Source organism: Corythoichthys intestinalis, chromosome 12, assembly GCF_030265065.1.
Source record: "Corythoichthys intestinalis isolate RoL2023-P3 chromosome 12, ASM3026506v1, whole genome shotgun sequence".
Taxonomy (NCBI): Eukaryota; Metazoa; Chordata; class Actinopteri; order Syngnathiformes; family Syngnathidae; genus Corythoichthys; species Corythoichthys intestinalis.
The window spans coordinates 23,874,862-23,893,746 of record NC_080406.1 but is presented as its reverse complement, the minus strand read 5'-3'; the positions used below and the strand labels follow the sequence as shown (position 1 = coordinate 23,893,746).

Genomic DNA, 18,885 nt, shown 5'->3' with positions numbered 1-18,885 from the left:
ACAGTGAAAGCACGGGTTCGTACTCCAATTGGAGAGTGGTCAGAATGAGACAGCAGACGTAGTGATGTCATCATAAGAAAAGTTATACATTGTTTTTACAGTCGTTTTGCTCTAAAATAGCATAAATAAATGTGTCTCTTGTTAAGATAGTTTGTAGTTGCTTAGTGGTAGAGTAGTCGTTCCTAACTCAGAGGTTGTGGGTTCGACTCCCCCATGGTGACCTTGTCTAAGTATCGTTGAGCAAGATACTGAACCTGATGCTGCATCTTCCTCAGTAGGTAAATGAGGATGTAGTATCAACGCGCTTTGAGTGTCTTAAAAGTGGAAAAGCGCTATACAAGTGGAAGTCAGTTTAATTTGACTTTTTTTTTCTTTTTTTTCTCAATAGTACAAGTTTGGCAACCACCGCTGCCAGTATTTCACAGAGTAAAGTTTTTTGTTTTTTTACAGTGCAGTTGTCTCCTACAAATCACTGGTCATTATTTACAGTGTTATTTGAACAGAGCTTGTGGGTTTCTTCCGCATATTATCGTTATGATATTTGCATAATTCTAGGTATCAATGAGTGCACAGACCCATCTGTCCATCGCTGCGATCACAACTGCTCAGACACAGCCACAAGCTTCATCTGCACCTGCCGCCCCGGCTACCGCCTCATGTCTGACGGCACAACTTGCGACGATGTAAACGAGTGCGTGGAGACGCCGAGCGTGTGCAGCCAGCTTTGCGAGAACACGGTGGGCTCGTACGTCTGCAAGTGCGCGCCAGGTTTCCTCCGAGAGCCAGACGGACGTAGATGTCGCCAGAACAGCAATATTTCGCCTTACCTCATCTTCAGCAACCGCTACTACCTCAGGAACCTGTCCATGGACGGGCAGGCCTATTCGCTGATACTCCAGGGCCTTACCAGTGTGGTGGCATTAGATTTTGACCGCGTGGAAAAGCGGTTCTATTGGATTGACGTGAGCCGCAGAGTGATCGAGAGGATGGCCTTCAATGGCAGCAACAGGGAAGTAGTGGTCAATGGAGTTCTGCACGGCGAGGGCCTTGCCATCGACTGGATCGCAAGGAAACTCTACTGGGTTGATAGCTTCATGGATTGCCTTAAGGTGTCCGAATTGGACGGACGTTTTGAGAAAAAACTGGCTGAACACTGTGCCGACTCTAACAACACTTATTGCTTTGAGAACCCCAGGGCTATTGTCTTGCATCCCAAACATGGGTAAGTAAAAGTCATGATTGAACCTGACTAATCGCTTGGCCTACATTAGGTCTTCATGATGTACTAGTGTTAGTATTCTAAATATTGTCGATGTTGGTCAGAATTTCTTAAAGGGAACCACGGATAAACTTGTGTCTTAAAAGATAAATGTTAGTACGAGTTATAATAATTTGATATTAAAACCCCACTTAATGTTTTCATTTTAATAACATTTGTAAAATTAGATTAACTAGTAGGTTGCCATTGTTGTTGAAGACGCAATGCACTCTGGGCGGTGACGTCACTGGGCCATGCTGCTGTACTTCCACAGTGTCACTCTTTAACTACATAAACATGTCGTCGGTCCTGCCCTTCCAATTTGAACCGTCGTGGAACATCAATGAATAGGACAGCCCTGTTGATATTTCACAAATCGAGCTGCAAAAGCAAAAAACCCAGGAATGACGGGATGAGACGAGAGTAGCGTTCATGTGTCAAGTTTGCTAGTGGCGGCACTGCTCCGTCACAAGAGCAGGAGAGTGTTTGTTCTCCAAAAATGTTTGCAGATCTTCACGGTAAACTATTGTGTGATCCAACTTACTTCAATATTATTATGGAGATAGTTGGCATCCAGAGCTGTCGTGTGCGTTACATATGATTAGTGAAACACAGCAGTTTGATTATTTTTACAGATAACCTGTGCATCACTGCACACTAAAACGTTGACGCAGTTTATCTTTACCGAGACGTCTTAGTGATGAGAGAATGCTGCCTTTCCTTATTTTTGTCACGTAAAAGCGCTGTCCAGATTGATGATCATCCTGCCGGTGTTCTCAGCTTTATCAGATGTTGCTCCCGAAGCTTGCGTGGCGGTGAATAGGCGACACGGAAAACAAATAATTAAATGTATTAAACTTAGTTTGATTGCTGGCTATTCGTATCATTTTCTGCCCCAGATTATAATGCCTTATTTTGCACACTGAGATATAAGAGGACTGTCGTGTACTTTATTTGCACTTAAAGCAGGTGAGACACATTGTGAGCAAACGTGATTATATTTTTATTCCACTCCGCACTGGCGCTGCATTAAGGGAGCGTTCAAAACCACACGTTTGGCAACATGAACGAACAACACACGGACACTGTTATTTTCTTCTATGTCGATAGTATGTGTATTGTTTATCGATCTATTAACTGCAATCAGTAACTCAAGTCCTCGGATGAAAAACTACAAAAAGTCAGCGAATGCGGAAGCGAGGCTTAACCACAAAGACAACAATAGCAGAGGGATTGCGTACAAGTGTTCATTGAACACACAGAAAAAAAAAAAAAAACACGATCGCCAAAAGGGAGACAAACAAAGGTCCGTGACAGCGGGTCCGGATCACCCCCAAAAAAAGAGGGAAAATCGCAGTTAGAAGGCGTAAAAGCAAGATGAAACAAATAATGGACTCAAATACCTGCACATGGTAGAAGTGTCCAAAAACCAGGGCGGTAGACAAATGAAAAACCAAGGCAAAGATGCAACTCGCAACGAAGGGGTCAAGAATACAAACTTGTCAAATGGCAGCAATATCTCAGCAAGCCGCCTAGGATCGGTTTAAAGACACTGCCGATGAGCTGGAATTAGGCCTGAACGATATTGGAAAAAACTATTGCTGCGATTTTTTGGGGATTTGCGATATATTGCGATATTATATTGCGATATTAAAAAAAATGTATATATATTTTTTTCAAGAAATGTTCAGAAAATGACTTAAATAGCTGTTTGGAAAGACTTTAGATGACTCACCATCCCCACAGTGTACAGTCATCCCTTGTTTTTCGCGGTTAATGAGGACCAGAACCTGCCGCGATAAGTGAAAAACTGCGAAGTAGCACACCCCCCCATTTTTTTTTTTTTTTTGGTGTGTGTGTGTTTTTTGTGCCCATTGTATTTATTCAGATTTAGCAGTGGAAAGAGATACATAAAAGACATGTTTTTTTCTCACTTTCCCCCCCCAAAGTGATTTAAAAAATGTATATAAATAAATGGTTTTTAAGCACTTCAAATGTCATAATTATGATAAGTTTTAAACATAACTGTCCAACCAAATCATTTTTGAACAAGAATAAAGTACTGTAGCAGATAAATGCTTGGCTTTATTAAATGCTTCTGTTTATCTACTTTAGCTGTGACCGTTGAAGTGACATGTAGAAATTTCAAACTCCTCATGATCACTTCTGGCATTTAAATGTCTCCAACGTCCCCACAGTACACACATTCATTCCAGCGCGGCTTCCTTGCAACTGTTTAAGAAGTTAAACGATGATTGACAGATGCCCTGTGAAGTCTGCTTCTTTGGCCAGATCAAAGCCATCGTTGTGCGCAGTGACTGAAAGCATCAAATGGCCGGGAGAAGGAGGGTAGGAGGCTGTGCGCAGACCAGAAAGTGAGGCGTATGTGGATCAAAAAAAAGAAAAACTATCGCACGTGCTTGCGATGGGACTATCGCGCATACGCACATCGCGATGGCGATGTCTAAACGATATATCGTTCAGGCTTAGCTGGAATTGCATGCAGGTACAATGTTGGGAACTCATCACACAGCTTCTGGAACAAAACAATCTGACCAGCAGCAGAATGTGACAAAATTATGCCAGTCGTCATACTAGCTTTGCTTGCTAGCTAGCACAGATATTCTCCCAGTCAATCCCAGCCGCGCAATCACACCCAGGGTGCATTGCACGCGTAAAACAAAATTTACCTAAAAAGATAATGGGGGTCCTTCTTCAACTAAGCTATTGACTTATTATAAAACAGGTTTACTAAAATTTACCAAACCTAACTAGTTTCACTTGTTATTGCCTAAAAAATAACATCCAAAGGTAAGTCTCGATGTTTGGAGTCTCTCACGGCATAATGAAAAAGTTAAATGGATTTTCTCAAACAGTTGATGTGTTTAACAGAATTATTATATTATCTATTACAGGAATTTAAGATTGTCGTGTTATGAAAATTTACAAAATTGTTTTAATTTTAAAAATAAAACAAGCATTTTAGCGCTATATCATACACATTTATAGTAAAACAGGGTTTTATTGTCCTTTTCCTACCTGACTTTTAATTCATATTTTTTTCCCTCTTGTTAGATATGTTTACTGGACCGACTGGGGTGACAAAGCCTTCATAGGCCGAGTTGGAATGGACGGAACCAACAAAGAGGCAATCATCACCACTAAGATAGAGTGGCCTAACGGCCTTACTATAGACTACACGAATGACAAGCTGTACTGGTCTGATGCACATTTAAACTACATCGAGTGAGTCCATATTCTTGCTTTCAGGAGAAACTTTACCGCTTTCATCCATCCTCATCCATCTTTGTTTCAGGTACTCCGACCTAGACGGTCACCACAGGCACACGGTGTACGACGGAGTTTTGCCTCATCCCTTTGCTGTGACCTTGTTCGAGGACACGGTTTATTGGACGGACTGGAACACAAGAACGGTGGAAAAGGGCAACAAATACGACGGTTCTGCTCGCCAAATCCTGGTCAACACCACACACAGACCGTTTGATATTCACATTTGCCATCCCTATAGACAGCCCATCGGTGAGTTCAGCTCTGACCTGTCATCATGTCCAGCTATTTGCTTTAAGTGCAGGTTTAGATTACCAGCTCAACAATACTTGTCTATATATTTGTCTTGTTCTAGTAAACTGAGATTGTTTGACTGTCTCCTTGCTTCTAACTCCGGTAGTAAACAATCCCTGCGCTGTGAACAATGGAGGCTGCTCTCACCTGTGCCTCATCCGTCACGGAGGGCGGGAACACACCTGCGAGTGCCCTGACCATTTCCTGGCAATGCAAATAGGAGGAGTGACAAGATGCCTTCCTATGTGCACCAGCACGCAGTACAGATGCGCCAACAATGAACGGTTTGTCAAGCTGTCTTAATTGCGTGGGTTTTGTTGGTTTGCGTAAACATTGTGTGTCGTGTCTTTAACAGTTGTATCCCGATCTGGTGGAAATGTGACGGTCAAAGAGACTGCAGAGACGGCTCGGATGAACCCACCACCTGCCCCTCACGCCACTGTAGGCTCGGACAGTTTCAATGCAATGACGCCAACTGCACCAGTCCGCACTTCCTGTGCAACGGCAAGCAGGACTGCCACAATGGCGCCGATGAAGATCCTGTGTTGTGTGGTTAGTTAACATGTTAGCGCTTTAGTTCAAATATGGCCCGAATATAAGACAGCCCTGATTATAAGACGACCCCCTCTTTTTCAAGACTCAAGTTTGAAAAAAGACTTTTTGAACACCAAATTAATTTTCATACAGAAAATAATTACAGTACATCTGAAACAAATTATTATAACAATATATTTGAGAGAAAAATCATGTTATTTTGCCTCATTCAAATCTTAATATGTGAACATTTAAATATATAAACTAAAGTGCAATCACATTCGTAAATGAACGGCTTCTGGTTTTTGAAATGTAAATAAACCAATCTATTGTGATAAAACAACAAAATTGCAATAACCAATAAACATCAAAGTGAGGTCTACCTGTAACTGTAGTCTTGAAACAAATCTGAATAAGGAAAAACATTGCAATAAAATAATGCAAAGTGGTTAAACTTGAGTGTAGCTGAGATATGTCATGACTAGGGATGGGAATCGAAATCCGATTCCAATTCAGAACAGGTTCCGAGTGTTTCGAGGCCTCGACATCACAATGAAAAAGCCTTAACGATCCCTTTAACGATCCCTAAAGACGCATATTGCGACGTGACGTGTCTTGTTGTCCAGACGCATCAAACTAGCATGGCGCCAAGAACCACTCGCGCCAAAGTTTGGTTACACTTCACCAGGTAAAAGGGTGAAAATGAAAGGTTACGATAGTTTAGCACGAGCGTTGCCGCCGTAAACATAACAAGGACGTAGGTTCGAACGCTCGAAAGTGTGTCTTCACTTCACGAGGAAAAATTACATCAAAGCGACTTGCAGTCATTGCAAGATGGAAATAACTGCATCGGGAGGGAATAGACTGCACTGTCCTCACCGAGACGCTAAGGCTCAGTCTTGGCTATAAAGCTAGCTAAACTCCCAAATGACGATGCAGAAGACGTTGGTGTAATTTGCTGACTTTATTCAACCATCACTTGAAACTAAAAATAGAAATGAAACAAATCAATTTCGTCCCCAATAACAAACAGGTTCGCATCAACGTAAATCAGTGATGATTAGCTGCTAACACAGTCATAACAAACAGTTAGCATGCGTTCGCTAGCATTAGCACATCGTTTAAACCACTACACAACTGGATTTAAGTGTCCGATCGCGAGTGGAAACACACAACAACAACACAGAAGATGATACATACAGGCGTTGGCTCTGTGGATATTTTACAAACATTAACAAAGAACGTAGGCTCGTGGCAGTGTTTCCCTTTCTCACTAACTTGCTCACTGGCTTGGATGCGGCATTTCTTCTTCTTCGCGCTCTTCTTCGCTGAGGAAGCGCAAGGGAGCCACCACTTGAGCGTGAAAGCGCCATAAAAACTAAAAGGCATGCATTTCAATATACTGGTAAATAAAAACAGGGGTCCCCAAACTACGGCCCGCGGCTCCATATTTGGTCCGGCCCCCTGATTAAAGCCAGAGAGCATTTTGAATTTGTTTTTTTCTCCCTCAGTAGTGTTATTTATTTCCTGGCCTTTTTCAGTGAATAACTCAGAGAGGGTTATTTGGTTATTATCTATTTAATTAATAGTGCTATTATTATTTATTATTATTATATCATATTATTATTTTTATTTTATTTACTTTTGTTCCGTGAAGAATCCACAGAGGGTTATTTGATTGTGGCTTTCTGAAAAACAATATTTTTTTTACATTTCGCACTCCTGCAATCGTCACACTTTTCTGTTACAAACTGACCCTGGCCTCTCATCAGAGAAGGGAAAAGTTATTTGACCCTCACAGGAAAAAGTTTGGGGACATTGCCAAAGGCAGAACAACGACCTATATGCCAAAATATACCAAAATTTTTTTATTTCTGTTAGAAAAATGTTTCAGTAAAATGTTACACATTCTTGTGCATTTGCCACTTATTGTCACAGTTAACATTGAGGCTTTGGGCCTCTTTTGACATCGTTGTGAGTTTGTAAGGTTGTGACTTCTGATTAAACAAACTTGATGCCAATCAAAATGTTTGTTCTTCTTTTTCCCGAAATTAGAATCGATAAGAGAATCGATAAAGAATCGAATCGTTAAGCAATATCGATAATGGAATCGGAATCGTAAAAATCGTATCAATTCCCATCCCTAGTCATGACAGAACATTACTCCGCAAGTTCAGCATTCGCCTCAATGATATCTGACGCCATCTAGTGTCGTGAATGGGTATAATGTCTAGACCGCGAATATAAGACGACCCCCACTTTTTCAGTCTCATTTCTATGCAAAAAAACACCATCTTATATTCGGGCCAATACAGTAACTGTCACAATTAAAGTGTTATGTAAACTCATTTTATTGGTAAATTCCAGCGACGCACCAGTGTGAACCTTACCAGTGGCAGTGTACAAATAAGCAGTGCATCCCTGAGTCATGGCAGTGTGACGGCGAGGATGACTGCGGCGACCGTTCTGATGAAGATCCTTCCCATTGTTCCACAAGGACTTGCCGTCCTGGACAGTTCAGATGCCGCAACGGACGCTGCATTCCCCAAAATTGGAAGTGTGACACAGATGACGACTGTGGGGACAACTCTGATGAGCCTCTTGATGAGTGCAGTGAGTGAAATTTGACTCGCTTTCCTTTTACAATGCCCAGTATAGACTACTCAATGATTTAGAGGTGACACATTAATTTACAGGCGTCCCAACTGTTGTGGTTTTTGAGCTAAAGGGCTCTTGCTTGGTCGATTTTTACACAAATTAAATGCGAAGACTCGTAAGGAGCTGCTGTAGACACTCCTCAGGTCACTGTTTAAGCCATGCCTTTTAAAGGGATCCATGGATAGAAAGACTCGTACAGTAGTTCTTAAAAGATAAACGAAAAAAAAACGATAAAAGATTATGAGTTAAAATAATTTGTAAAATCAGTTCAACTAGTAGGTCGCCATTGTTGTTAACGTCGCAGGGCGGAGACGTCACATGGTTACGCTGTCGGGCTTCCAGAGTATGACTCCAGCGACATAAACATGTCATCTGTTCAACACTTTCAATTTGAACCCGAGAGGAACATTAAAGAGCATGACAGCACTGTCGATATTTCACAAAACGAGCAGCAAAAGCAAAATGAACAGGAAAGATGGGATGAGGCGAGACAAGAGTAGGGAAAAAAACACGGTGTTCTGCCAAAATGTGCTACACTGGTGAAACTTACAAGATGCTTTCATCTTGTTTTGTCTAGATGCATACAGGCCAGTGTTGTTTTTGGCAGCCATTTTAATTTTCGTCTTAGTCTTAAGTCTTTTGGACCAAAATACTCTTAGTCTAGTCTACTCTTAGTATTAGTCATATTTTAAAGTCATTTCAAAATGCGTTCGTCTTCGTCTAGTTTAAGTAAACAAAAACTCTGACAAATTTCGTCTAGTTTTAGTTGATAATTCTCAAAATGTTTTCGTCTCAAACTTCAACATTTTTAGTCCATGAATAAATAAATAAAAGGTTTCCACAAGGACATCACCGTTTTCATGATGATAATACACACTCAGCACATTATTTACAATTACGAACGCTATGCTGATGCGAACGCTATTCTAACGCTACAAGGTCGTTTAGTGTGTAATGATCACTCAGCACAGAAAGCAACATGGCATATCCAGCCAAGATAAGAAAGCAAAACCGACCAAGCAGCACCTGACATATATGTTTCACAAAAGGAGCCTGGAATGGGCACAGGCTTACTCACCTACCGGTGTGGGGGGCGCAGCACGCCTCATGAGTGACATGACCAAACACTGCTAAGTGCGTGCTAACTACACATACGATAAGAAAATATCACACATAGTGAATTTATGACTGGAACTATGGCGAATTTTCATCTCGTTCTCGTGTCATCAGATGACAATTGGCATCCATCTTGTTATGTTTTAGTCTGCCAAGACACGTTTTCAGCGCATCATCTTGACGTCATCGTTATGAAAAAATTGTGCGTTGACGAAATATTTTTGTTATCGTCATCGTTGGCGAAAACAACACTGATAGAGGCAGAACATACTAAAGATGCCTTAAGAAACTACTAAAAATGCCTTAAGAAAATACTTAAAAGTAGTAATATCAAATAGGGGTAGTTTAAATATGCTACGTGACTAATGTGTTCAACAGATCAACAATCTGCTTTAAAACTACCACAACACAATGCTTCAAAGTATGAGAGGGAATTACGTGCCAAAAGTATTTTGAGGCACTGAAAAGGTAATAAAAGACTTAAACAAAAACACAAATAGTAAGTACTCGCCGCTTTTAACCAATGAGCGCGTGTGTTGGCGGTCTCGCCGTGTAGAAGGAATTGCAGTAACCGGTAGTATTCGTCAAGTGACAGTGACAATGTACGTCATCATGCCTTGACATCCTTCCTTCAAACTTTTTCAAAACTGTTTTTCATTGCATAGCCCCAGACATACTTCAGATTATAAATACTTCCCTCCAAACAGGAGAGTTTCCTCAGACTTTAAAAACTGCAGTAATAAAACCTCTCCTAAAAAAACCTAATCTGGATGCCTCAACCATTAGTAATTACAGGCCAATATCAAATCTGACATTCCTGGGGAAAATTATCGAAAGGGTTGTGTTTGAACAGATCCAGACTTTTATGATGCAAAACAATCTTTTTAACTCATTTCAGTCTGGATTTCGGCCACAACACAGCACCGAGACCGTGCTTATCAAAGTCCTAAATGATATTCGTCGGAATACCGATGCAGGCAGGCAAATCATCTGTTCTGCTACTATTGGATCTCAGCGCCGCATTTGACACGGTTGATCACAACATACTACTCAGCAGATTGGAACAGTGGGTAGGGCTTACTGACACTATTCTTCAGTGTTTCACATCCTATTTACATGATAGAGATTTCTTTGTGTCAATTGGAAACTATCAGTCAGAACGAACCAAATTCACGTGTGGAGTCCCTCAAGGGTCAATTCTTGGACCACTCTTATTTAACATCTATATGCTTCCGTTAGCTCAGATAATGGAACAGTATGACATCTCCTATCACGCCTATGCAGATGACACACAACTGTACATTTCTGTGTCCCCACATGATTATAGTCCCTTAGTCTCCCTGAGTAAATGCATTCGTCAAATCAATGAATGGATGTGCCAGAATTTTCTCCAGTTAAATGTGGAGAAGACAGAGGTGATCATTTTTGGGCCAAAAAAGGAAAGGTCAAAGATAAGCAGCCAACTTAGCACAATGTCACTTACAGCTACAAATCAAGTCAGAAACCTTGGCGTAATTATTGCCTCAGACCTAAAATTTGATAGCCATCTAAAGTCCGTCACTAAATCAGTTTATTACCACCTAAAAAATATAACCAGAATTAAGGGGCTTCTGACTCAACAAGACATGGAAAAACTTATGCATGCATTCATTTTCAGCAGATTGGACTACTGCAACGGTATATTTACAGGTCTTGATAAAAAATCAGTCAGGAAGCTGCAGCTAGTACAGAATGCTGCAGCCAGAGTCCTCACAAATACAAGGAAGCTGGACCACATTACACCGGTTTTGAAATCGCTACACTGGCTTCCAGTGAGTCAAAGGATAGACTATAAAATACTACTGCTCGTCTACAAAACACTTAATGGCCTTGGACCAAAATACATGCTTGACTTGTTAGATTCCTATGAGACATCTAGACCCCTAAGGTCGTCTGGAACGGGTCTTTTGCATGTTCCAAGAACAAGAACCAAGCAGGGTGAGGCAGCATTTAGTTATTATGCTCCTCACCTCTGGAACAAGTTACCCGAACGTCTGAAGTATGCTCAAACTGTTAGCTCCTTTAAATCAGGGCTAAAAACGCTTTTGTTTGGCACTGCATATCCATAACTGTCTATATATTTCAACCTACCTGCCTTCTATTCCTCTTGTGCTAATCTCCATTGCTGATTTCAATGATTATTAGTAGTAGTAGTTTTTGCTTTATTTTTATTTTTGTTTTATTTTTATTTATTTATTTTTATTCTGTGATTAAATGCGATCATTTGTCTTGGTTTTTACGTTGTGTTGATTTAAATGTGATTTTTATGGTCTTCATGTGATGTAAAGCACTTTGAATTGCCTTGTGTTGAATTGTGCTGTATAAATAAATTTGCCTTGCCTTGCCTTGCCATCACTCCTAGCGTCCATTGCACGCCTAAAACATGGCGCTCTTCGTAGGTCAAAAGATGTACTAAATATTATAAATGTTTTATTATAAATTTTTAGTTACTGTGATTATCCCAAATATTAGAAATATCAAAAAAGCCGTACAAAAAAAAAATACTATTGATCTGTAGGATGAGCTAATCTAATCTTTGATAGTTTATTGGCTATTATTGATGAATATGTATGTAGTATTAAGTGACCACTGGTATGAAAATGCCTGCAAGTACCTTACTGTGTTTTCTCTCAAAGTGGGACCAGCGTATCGATGTGACAACCACACCGAGTTCGACTGCAAGACCAACTACCGATGTGTGCCTCTCTGGTCTGTTTGCAATGGTCACGACGATTGTAGAGACAACAGCGACGAACAGGGCTGTGGTAAGTCCCACAGCGTTTCTTATCGCAGATTGACAAGCCAATCAAAACGGGCATGTCATTGAAATTTTGAACGTGGCTATCAGCCCACGCTTCATCTACCACTGCATTATCACACGTTTTAATGTAGTTGTAAAGAATAAGCATCACCACTCACTCTTAGTCCAAAGTAAATTTATGAGCGGTTCCATAATGTAGGTCTCCACATGCTTGTGTGTACTGTTGCTCTGTCCTTGCGTGGGGGCACGGGTTCACTCCTGGAGCTTTGTAGTCCACACACACTCCCGGCGACCCTCCAGGCCGGCTCTTATCAGAGGCGCTCACTCCATTAGTGCCATGCTCGAGCAGGAGGGGAGATCCGCGCTTAATCTTCCTGTAAGAATGCAGCAGATGGGCCAGGTGGAGCATGAGGAGGGCAGCGTTCTATCTTTGACACCCAGCACTGTGTGGTGGAGACGGCTCACACCAGCTCTCCTCCACTTCCCTGACTTCTCAACTCCTGCAGGCTTATCCTGCGTGCGCGCACACACACGGCACGGATACAGTACAGGTCGCCCATCTGTCTCAGACACGCTGCCTACTCCCTCCTTTGCGGTTTAATTAAGAAACGGGATGCCTTTCATTTTAGACTTTCAGCATTATTTAAGACCCCCGACATTGAAGTTATGAAACCAGTGAGGGCTTAGCAAAGAACGTGATGTGTTCTAACACTGAGAATGGAATGCCAGCGCTCAATCCTTCATTTAAATTGACAATCACAGGTAGTGAAACTAATGAGAATTTTGAGTCTTACAAGTTTCCGGAATTAATGACTCTAAGAAACTCAAATGTGGTATCAGCAGCACTGCATACCTACTGTATAGTAACAATTCCAATAGTATTATAGCCTTTAGGAGTACCTAAAGTATACAAAATGTAGACGTATTCAGAATACTCATGCCATGAATTCGAAGCATCCCACATGTTATTTTGGGAGGCTTTGACTAAATGTATGTATACAGCAATTTTTGTCAAAAACATTCCCTATTCATTCATTCATTCATTCAAAATATATGCATACCGCAATTTTTGTCAAAAACATTCCCTATTCATTTTCAGTGGCACATTCAACACATCGACATTACTCCTCCAATTCACATTTTCAATGAGGGGAAGTTCAGAATTTTTGACATTAGGCTTTATCTTCGAGTTCGCGGGTATTTGTTTTCAACAAATTCTGTGCAGTTTGTCAGTTATTTGTTAGTTTCAGGGCTCCAGATTTGCTAAACTAGTGCGAGTCAATAGTGCCTGCTTAGCATGCCAATAAACAAAAAAACAATATTAACAGATCTAACATAGTCATATAAATTCAAAATGCAGATCATTGTTCAAAATACCCATGCGGCCAAAACTATCACATATTGTCACAATATTCATTTCATTCTGCAGGGCTAATTTTTTTTAGATGTATAATGTGACCACAATAGAGAAGAGTGCTTCGGCTACTCATGCTCAGTCTGCTGGGGAGTCCCGTTCGTTCACATACACACACACAAAAAAAAAAAAACAATCAGCAGTGAAAAAAACAATGTGATATCTCTCCACCCTGCTTGCCTAGACAGCCTGTTCCCTGCACAGCTGCTGGATTACAAATTTTGCTACTTCATACTACAATTGTTGACATGCAATAGTAAGTTTTAATAACGGGAACAGCTGCTGGATTACAAATTTTGCTACTTCATACTACAATTGTTGACATGCAATAGTAAGTTTTAATAACTTTATCCTGAAAACATAGCCAGCACTACTGATTGCATTGGTCCTCAGTGATTCTCATGCATACATACACTACCGTTCAAAAGTTTGGGGTCTAAGCGACCCCAAACTTTTGAACCGTAGTGTGTCATATGGGATTTTTCATTATGTACTCTACGGTTCAAAAGTTTGAACCGTAGTGTATGTTGTTTTTTATTGGTACGCTAAGCAGGCACCATGGACTCGCGCTAGCTTAGCCACTCCAGAGCTGTGAAACTAACAAATAAATAACAGACTGCACAGAAATTGTTGAAATCAAATCCACTGACTAATTAAATCCCCGCTAACTCGAAGATTAAGCCATATGTAAAAAATTTACAAGAAATTCTTCATTCACTCCTATTGCCTTTCACCTTAAAGCCCTACAAAAGATCTCCATATGTTGACCAACAAAAAAAAAGTCTATTGGCGGTCATTATTTTTGTCTAAAACAATCAACAGGAAGTTATTTGATTTGTAATCAACAAGAAGTGAGCCAGAATTGTTCCTAAATAAAAAGGAAGAGACAGAAAACAAACTGGATGTAACCCAAAAATGACCAACGATCGACAGAAAGTGACTTAGATATGCCTCAAAATTAATAGAATTGACTCCAAATCAACAGAAAATGACCCGAAACTAACAGGAAGTAACCCAAAAAGTGACCTGAAATCTTTATCGACCGCCATGAAAGCATCTGTATGCTACTTTATTAAAAGTATAGTGGAGTTATGACAACAACTGGTATAACATTTGGTATACCCCACCCTATCCGAAAAAAAAAGACTACTTACGAAAAGTTTCGCCTTTAGATCTAAAGATATATTTCTCTCTTTAGATGAGGTGACCTGCGACACCAGCGGAGACTTTAAGTGTGACAACCATCGTTGCATCCCGCTAAGATGGCGCTGTGACGGTGATGATGACTGCGGAGACGATTCAGATGAACGCAGCTGCAGTGAGTTCTCACCACACAAATTCTGTTTTTGTTTCATATTTGTCAATTGTTTTTAATAGGGACGTCCCGATCGCATAATTTTGTGTCCGAGTCCGAGTCACCTGATTCTGAGAATTTGCCGATACAAAGTCCCCATCCGATAACGGAAAAAAAGTTTTTGTTTTGTTTTAATTTGAACAAAAGTTCCAAACATATTCTAGTACTGTACTTTTTTATAGTATTTCCTCTTCTGCTTTTTCCAAGAGTGTAGTAGAATATAAAAAAGTATATATTTTTGTATCTTTTGGCAATGCCATTGTATTTCTGGATGATTTTGTTATTTTCTATTTGTTAAAAAGTAAAAAATATATATAAATTAGGCCTGAATGATATTGGAAAAATAATAACATTGCGATATAAATTGCCAAGGCTCCAAAATTTTGGCATTGGTTGCAGTAGTGCGCCTAACTTTTCTTTAAGGTGCACCAGCAACCAAATTTCAAATTTACTTCAAATAATTTTGCCTTTGGCTATTGATTTTCACGTTGGAAAATTATATGAAACTGTTTTGATTTCACACTGTTCCTTTTGTTGTTTTCATGTCTACATCCTCATTTTATTGTCGCATCCTTGCATCACATACTATTTTGATGGCGTAAAGTGAGGCAAATATTTTTTATGATCTACGCATTGAACGCTGCCTGTAGGTCTATTATACGTCCTCATACCAAGTGCGAGTCAACCTTCCACTGAGCAAACCAGTTCCTTCTCCCGTTAGATAGGAGGTTAGCAGTTGGAAGAGTGGAATAAAGCCTGTAAATTGGGGGAAAACCAGTCCAAAACCTAGTCTAATTCATCATTTTGCCTTTAGTCAGCATATGAAAATAGGGCCATGTGTGTTTTAAAGGTTACCATGGATAGAAAGACATGTAATTCTTAAAAGATAAATGTTAGTACGAGTTATAATAATTTGATATTAAAACCCCTCTTAATGTTTTCGTTTCAATAAAATTTGTAATATTATTTTAACTTGTAAATCGCTATTGTTGTTGACGTCGCTGGGTGGTGATGTCACATGGCCACGCTGCTGGAATTCCATGTGTCACAAAAAACAAAAACAAACACACACAAAAAAAAAAAAGTGTCACTCTTTAACCCTTTAATACCGAACGTGTCGGATGCGACACGTTTCCGCATATCATCTTTGAAGCCTCGTAACGCTGTAATTACGTCACCCACGTGCCTGTGGTTGGTCTCGTTTGAAAGTACGGAAGTTGATGTCCACACCAGTTTTTATTTGAAGTCAATCGACAAAGTAAAACGGGAGATAATGTCATTTGAGTTTTATTGTTTTATTGCACTCATAAATATGCATTAAAACGCTGCATGGACCATGTGTCTATCTCCATATTTCCATCATTTCTTGTCCTTTTTCAAAACCGTAAGCAGCACAAAAGACTACATATTTCAAGAGCCGTTGTGATGTCAAGAAGGAAGAACCTAATGTGAACATTTTTAATAAACTGACGAGCAAGGCACCAACTAAGGGAAAGGAGACACGCGTAGTAATCAACGGCCGGTTGGATTCAGCGAGCGACTTTGAAACGTGCAGAATGAATTGAAAACTAAATTTAGCGCAAGCTAATGCATTATATAGGATGAGCTGTATTTGTCATTCTTTTCCTCGGATCTGTCGGCGTCTCGGCGAGTAGAAGTGACAGCTGCGCGCAAACGGCGGATGAGTAGGCTGTGTGACGTTGTATGTGACGCAGTTTAGTGACATGTTCAAAAACGAACTTTATTGAGTGCGCAAAAAAAAAAAAAAAAACTTTATTGGGTCGCATGCCTAAAAAATGGAATTGAACTGAACAACTTGTCAATATTTTTGAAAATACTTATTTTTCAATGTTTATTATTTTCTCTTCACTATGAATCTTTTCAGTTTTTATATAGATGTGTGTTCGAGAAGCTGGATTGCATGTACATATATACCTTTGATAAGGTGATGGGTACAATACCTAACTTCACAAACAGATATCCTCCAAACCCTTTTTGTGTTGGATAATATATATAATTTTTTTCTCACATTTTTACACTGTATATAACATGTTTTGACCATAGTATGTGTGAAGGCCAAAAACGCCTATGACCATAGCTGCTGTTTGTGTTGAATTGTCAAACATAAAACTATTCAATCTTATTTTTTTCTATTGAATGTTTATCCTAGCAAGTTGAATAAAAATTATCAAGCTTCAAAACGGTTGGTCGAGCATGTTTGGTTGTCAGTGGGACTTCAACATTACAAATTTAGAAAAAAGATTTTGGGATTTTTTTGTCTTTTTGGGTCCAAAATGTGGATTAAAGTTGGTCAGTGAAGAAAACAACAGTTCGGACATGAAGTTCAAGGTATCCTGAAAAAAGGGACCCAACTTGGCCATTGTGAACAGTTTTTTCTTTGAAATATAAAGGCAACATTAAAGGCATGCAAATTCGGCCAAAATAGGCTTAGGTGTTAAAGGGTTAATTATGTAAGGTCGTGATTTAAATACGCCACAAGGTGTCAATGGCGAGTTTTAAATGAATTAGGGATCAAGCCAATGAATGTGTTTTGTCCCTTGACTGACGCCATAGTTTTCCATTAATCCACAGTGGTGTAAGGGTGTAAGGCAGAGAGAAAGGAGTGTGGACACAAGCGTTCAAATTCGTAGCTCGGACGACACGTTTATTGGCATAAGCTTCAGCAACTTCCTCAAAACAAACATAAGTATCATATAGTGAAAATAGAACAAAACTAATATTCATATCTCTCAAAAAATAATGTTCACAAAAATAAAAGTGCTTCAGTCTGTATTAATGAGGCCCTATTCTCACACAGCTATACAACATGCAAAGCGAACTGGCATTCACAAATTCACAATCAAAATAAATATGCAAAATACACATAAAACTTACTCAGACTTTGGTCAAATTCTATTTAAACATTTTAGCTACTCGTTTAGCTCAACAAATACACTGGATGGCAATATTTAGTCACAATATACAAGCAGTGATGGTGGGGGCCATTATCTGGAGTCTTGTTTTTTGTAAACACAACACTCAAATGAACGTACAGTGGGGCAAATAAGTATTTAATCAACCACCCCATTGTGCAAGTTTTCCTACTTGAAAAGATTAGAGAGGCCTGTAATTGTCAACATGGGTAAACCTCAACCATGAGAGACAGAATGTGGAAAAAAAAAACTGAAAATCACATTGTTTGATTTTTAAATTATTTATTTCCAAATTAGAGTGGAAAATAAGTATTTGGTCACCTACAAACAAGCAAGATTTCTGGCTGTCAAAGAGGTCTAACTTCTTCTAAGGACGTCTAACGAGGCTCCACTCGTTACCTGTATTAATGGCACCTGTTTTGACTCAATATCGGTATAAAATACACCTGTCCACAACTTCAGTCAGACTCCAAACTCCACTATGGCCAAGACCAAAGAGCTGTCGAAGGACACCAGAGACAAAATTGTAGAACTGCACCAGGCTGGGAAGACTTAATCTGCAATAGGTAAAACGCTTGGTGTAAACAAATAAACTGTGGGAGGAATTATTAGAAAATGGAAGACATACAAGACCACTGATAATCTCCCTCGATCTGGGGCTCCATGCAAGATCTCACCTCGTGGCGTCAAAATGGTAACAAGAACGGTGAGCAAAAATCCCAGAACCACACTTTGGAACTTAGTGAATGACCTACAGAGAGCTGGGACCACAGTAACAAAGACTACTATCAGTAACACAATGCGCCGCCTGGGACTCAAATCCTGCAGTGCCAGACGTTTTCTGCAAAGGGACCAGGATGACTGATCTGTGTAAAGGAAAGAATGAATGGGGCCATGTATCGAGAGATTTTGAGTGAAAATCTCCTTCCATCAGCAAGGGCATGAGACGTGGCTGGGTCTTTCAGCATGACAATGATCCATAACACACAGCCAGGGCAATAAAGGAGTGGCTTCGTAAGAAGCATTTCAAGGTCCTGGAGTGGCCTAGCCAGTCTCCAGATCTCAACCCCATTGAAAATCTGTGGAGGGAGTTGAAAGTCCGTGTTGCCCAACGACAGCCCCCCCAAAAATCACTGCTCTAGAGGAGATCTGCATGGAGGAATGGGCCAAAATACCAGCAACAGTGTTTGAAAAGCTTGTGAAGAGTTACAGAAAACGTTTGGCCTCCGTTATTGC

At 40.0% G+C, this 18,885-nt stretch overlaps 1 protein-coding gene across 2 annotated transcripts in view; it reads left to right on the top strand.

The window, feature by feature from the left end:
• The window catches only part of lrp2a (low density lipoprotein receptor-related protein 2a), a 125,161-nt gene that overhangs the window by 81,005 nt on the left and 25,271 nt on the right, over nucleotides 1-18,885 (top strand). For both annotated transcript variants that reach the window (XM_057851784.1, XM_057851782.1), the window contains 8 exons: nucleotides 556-1,222; nucleotides 4,334-4,504; nucleotides 4,575-4,798; nucleotides 4,947-5,124; nucleotides 5,196-5,392; nucleotides 7,742-7,987; nucleotides 11,824-11,952; nucleotides 14,561-14,680. In XM_057851784.1, the coding sequence (XP_057707767.1) occupies nucleotides 556-1,222; nucleotides 4,334-4,504; nucleotides 4,575-4,798; nucleotides 4,947-5,124; nucleotides 5,196-5,392; nucleotides 7,742-7,987; nucleotides 11,824-11,952; nucleotides 14,561-14,680 (1,932 nt within the window). The remainder of the gene's footprint in view (nucleotides 1-555; nucleotides 1,223-4,333; nucleotides 4,505-4,574; nucleotides 4,799-4,946; nucleotides 5,125-5,195; nucleotides 5,393-7,741; nucleotides 7,988-11,823; nucleotides 11,953-14,560; nucleotides 14,681-18,885) is intronic.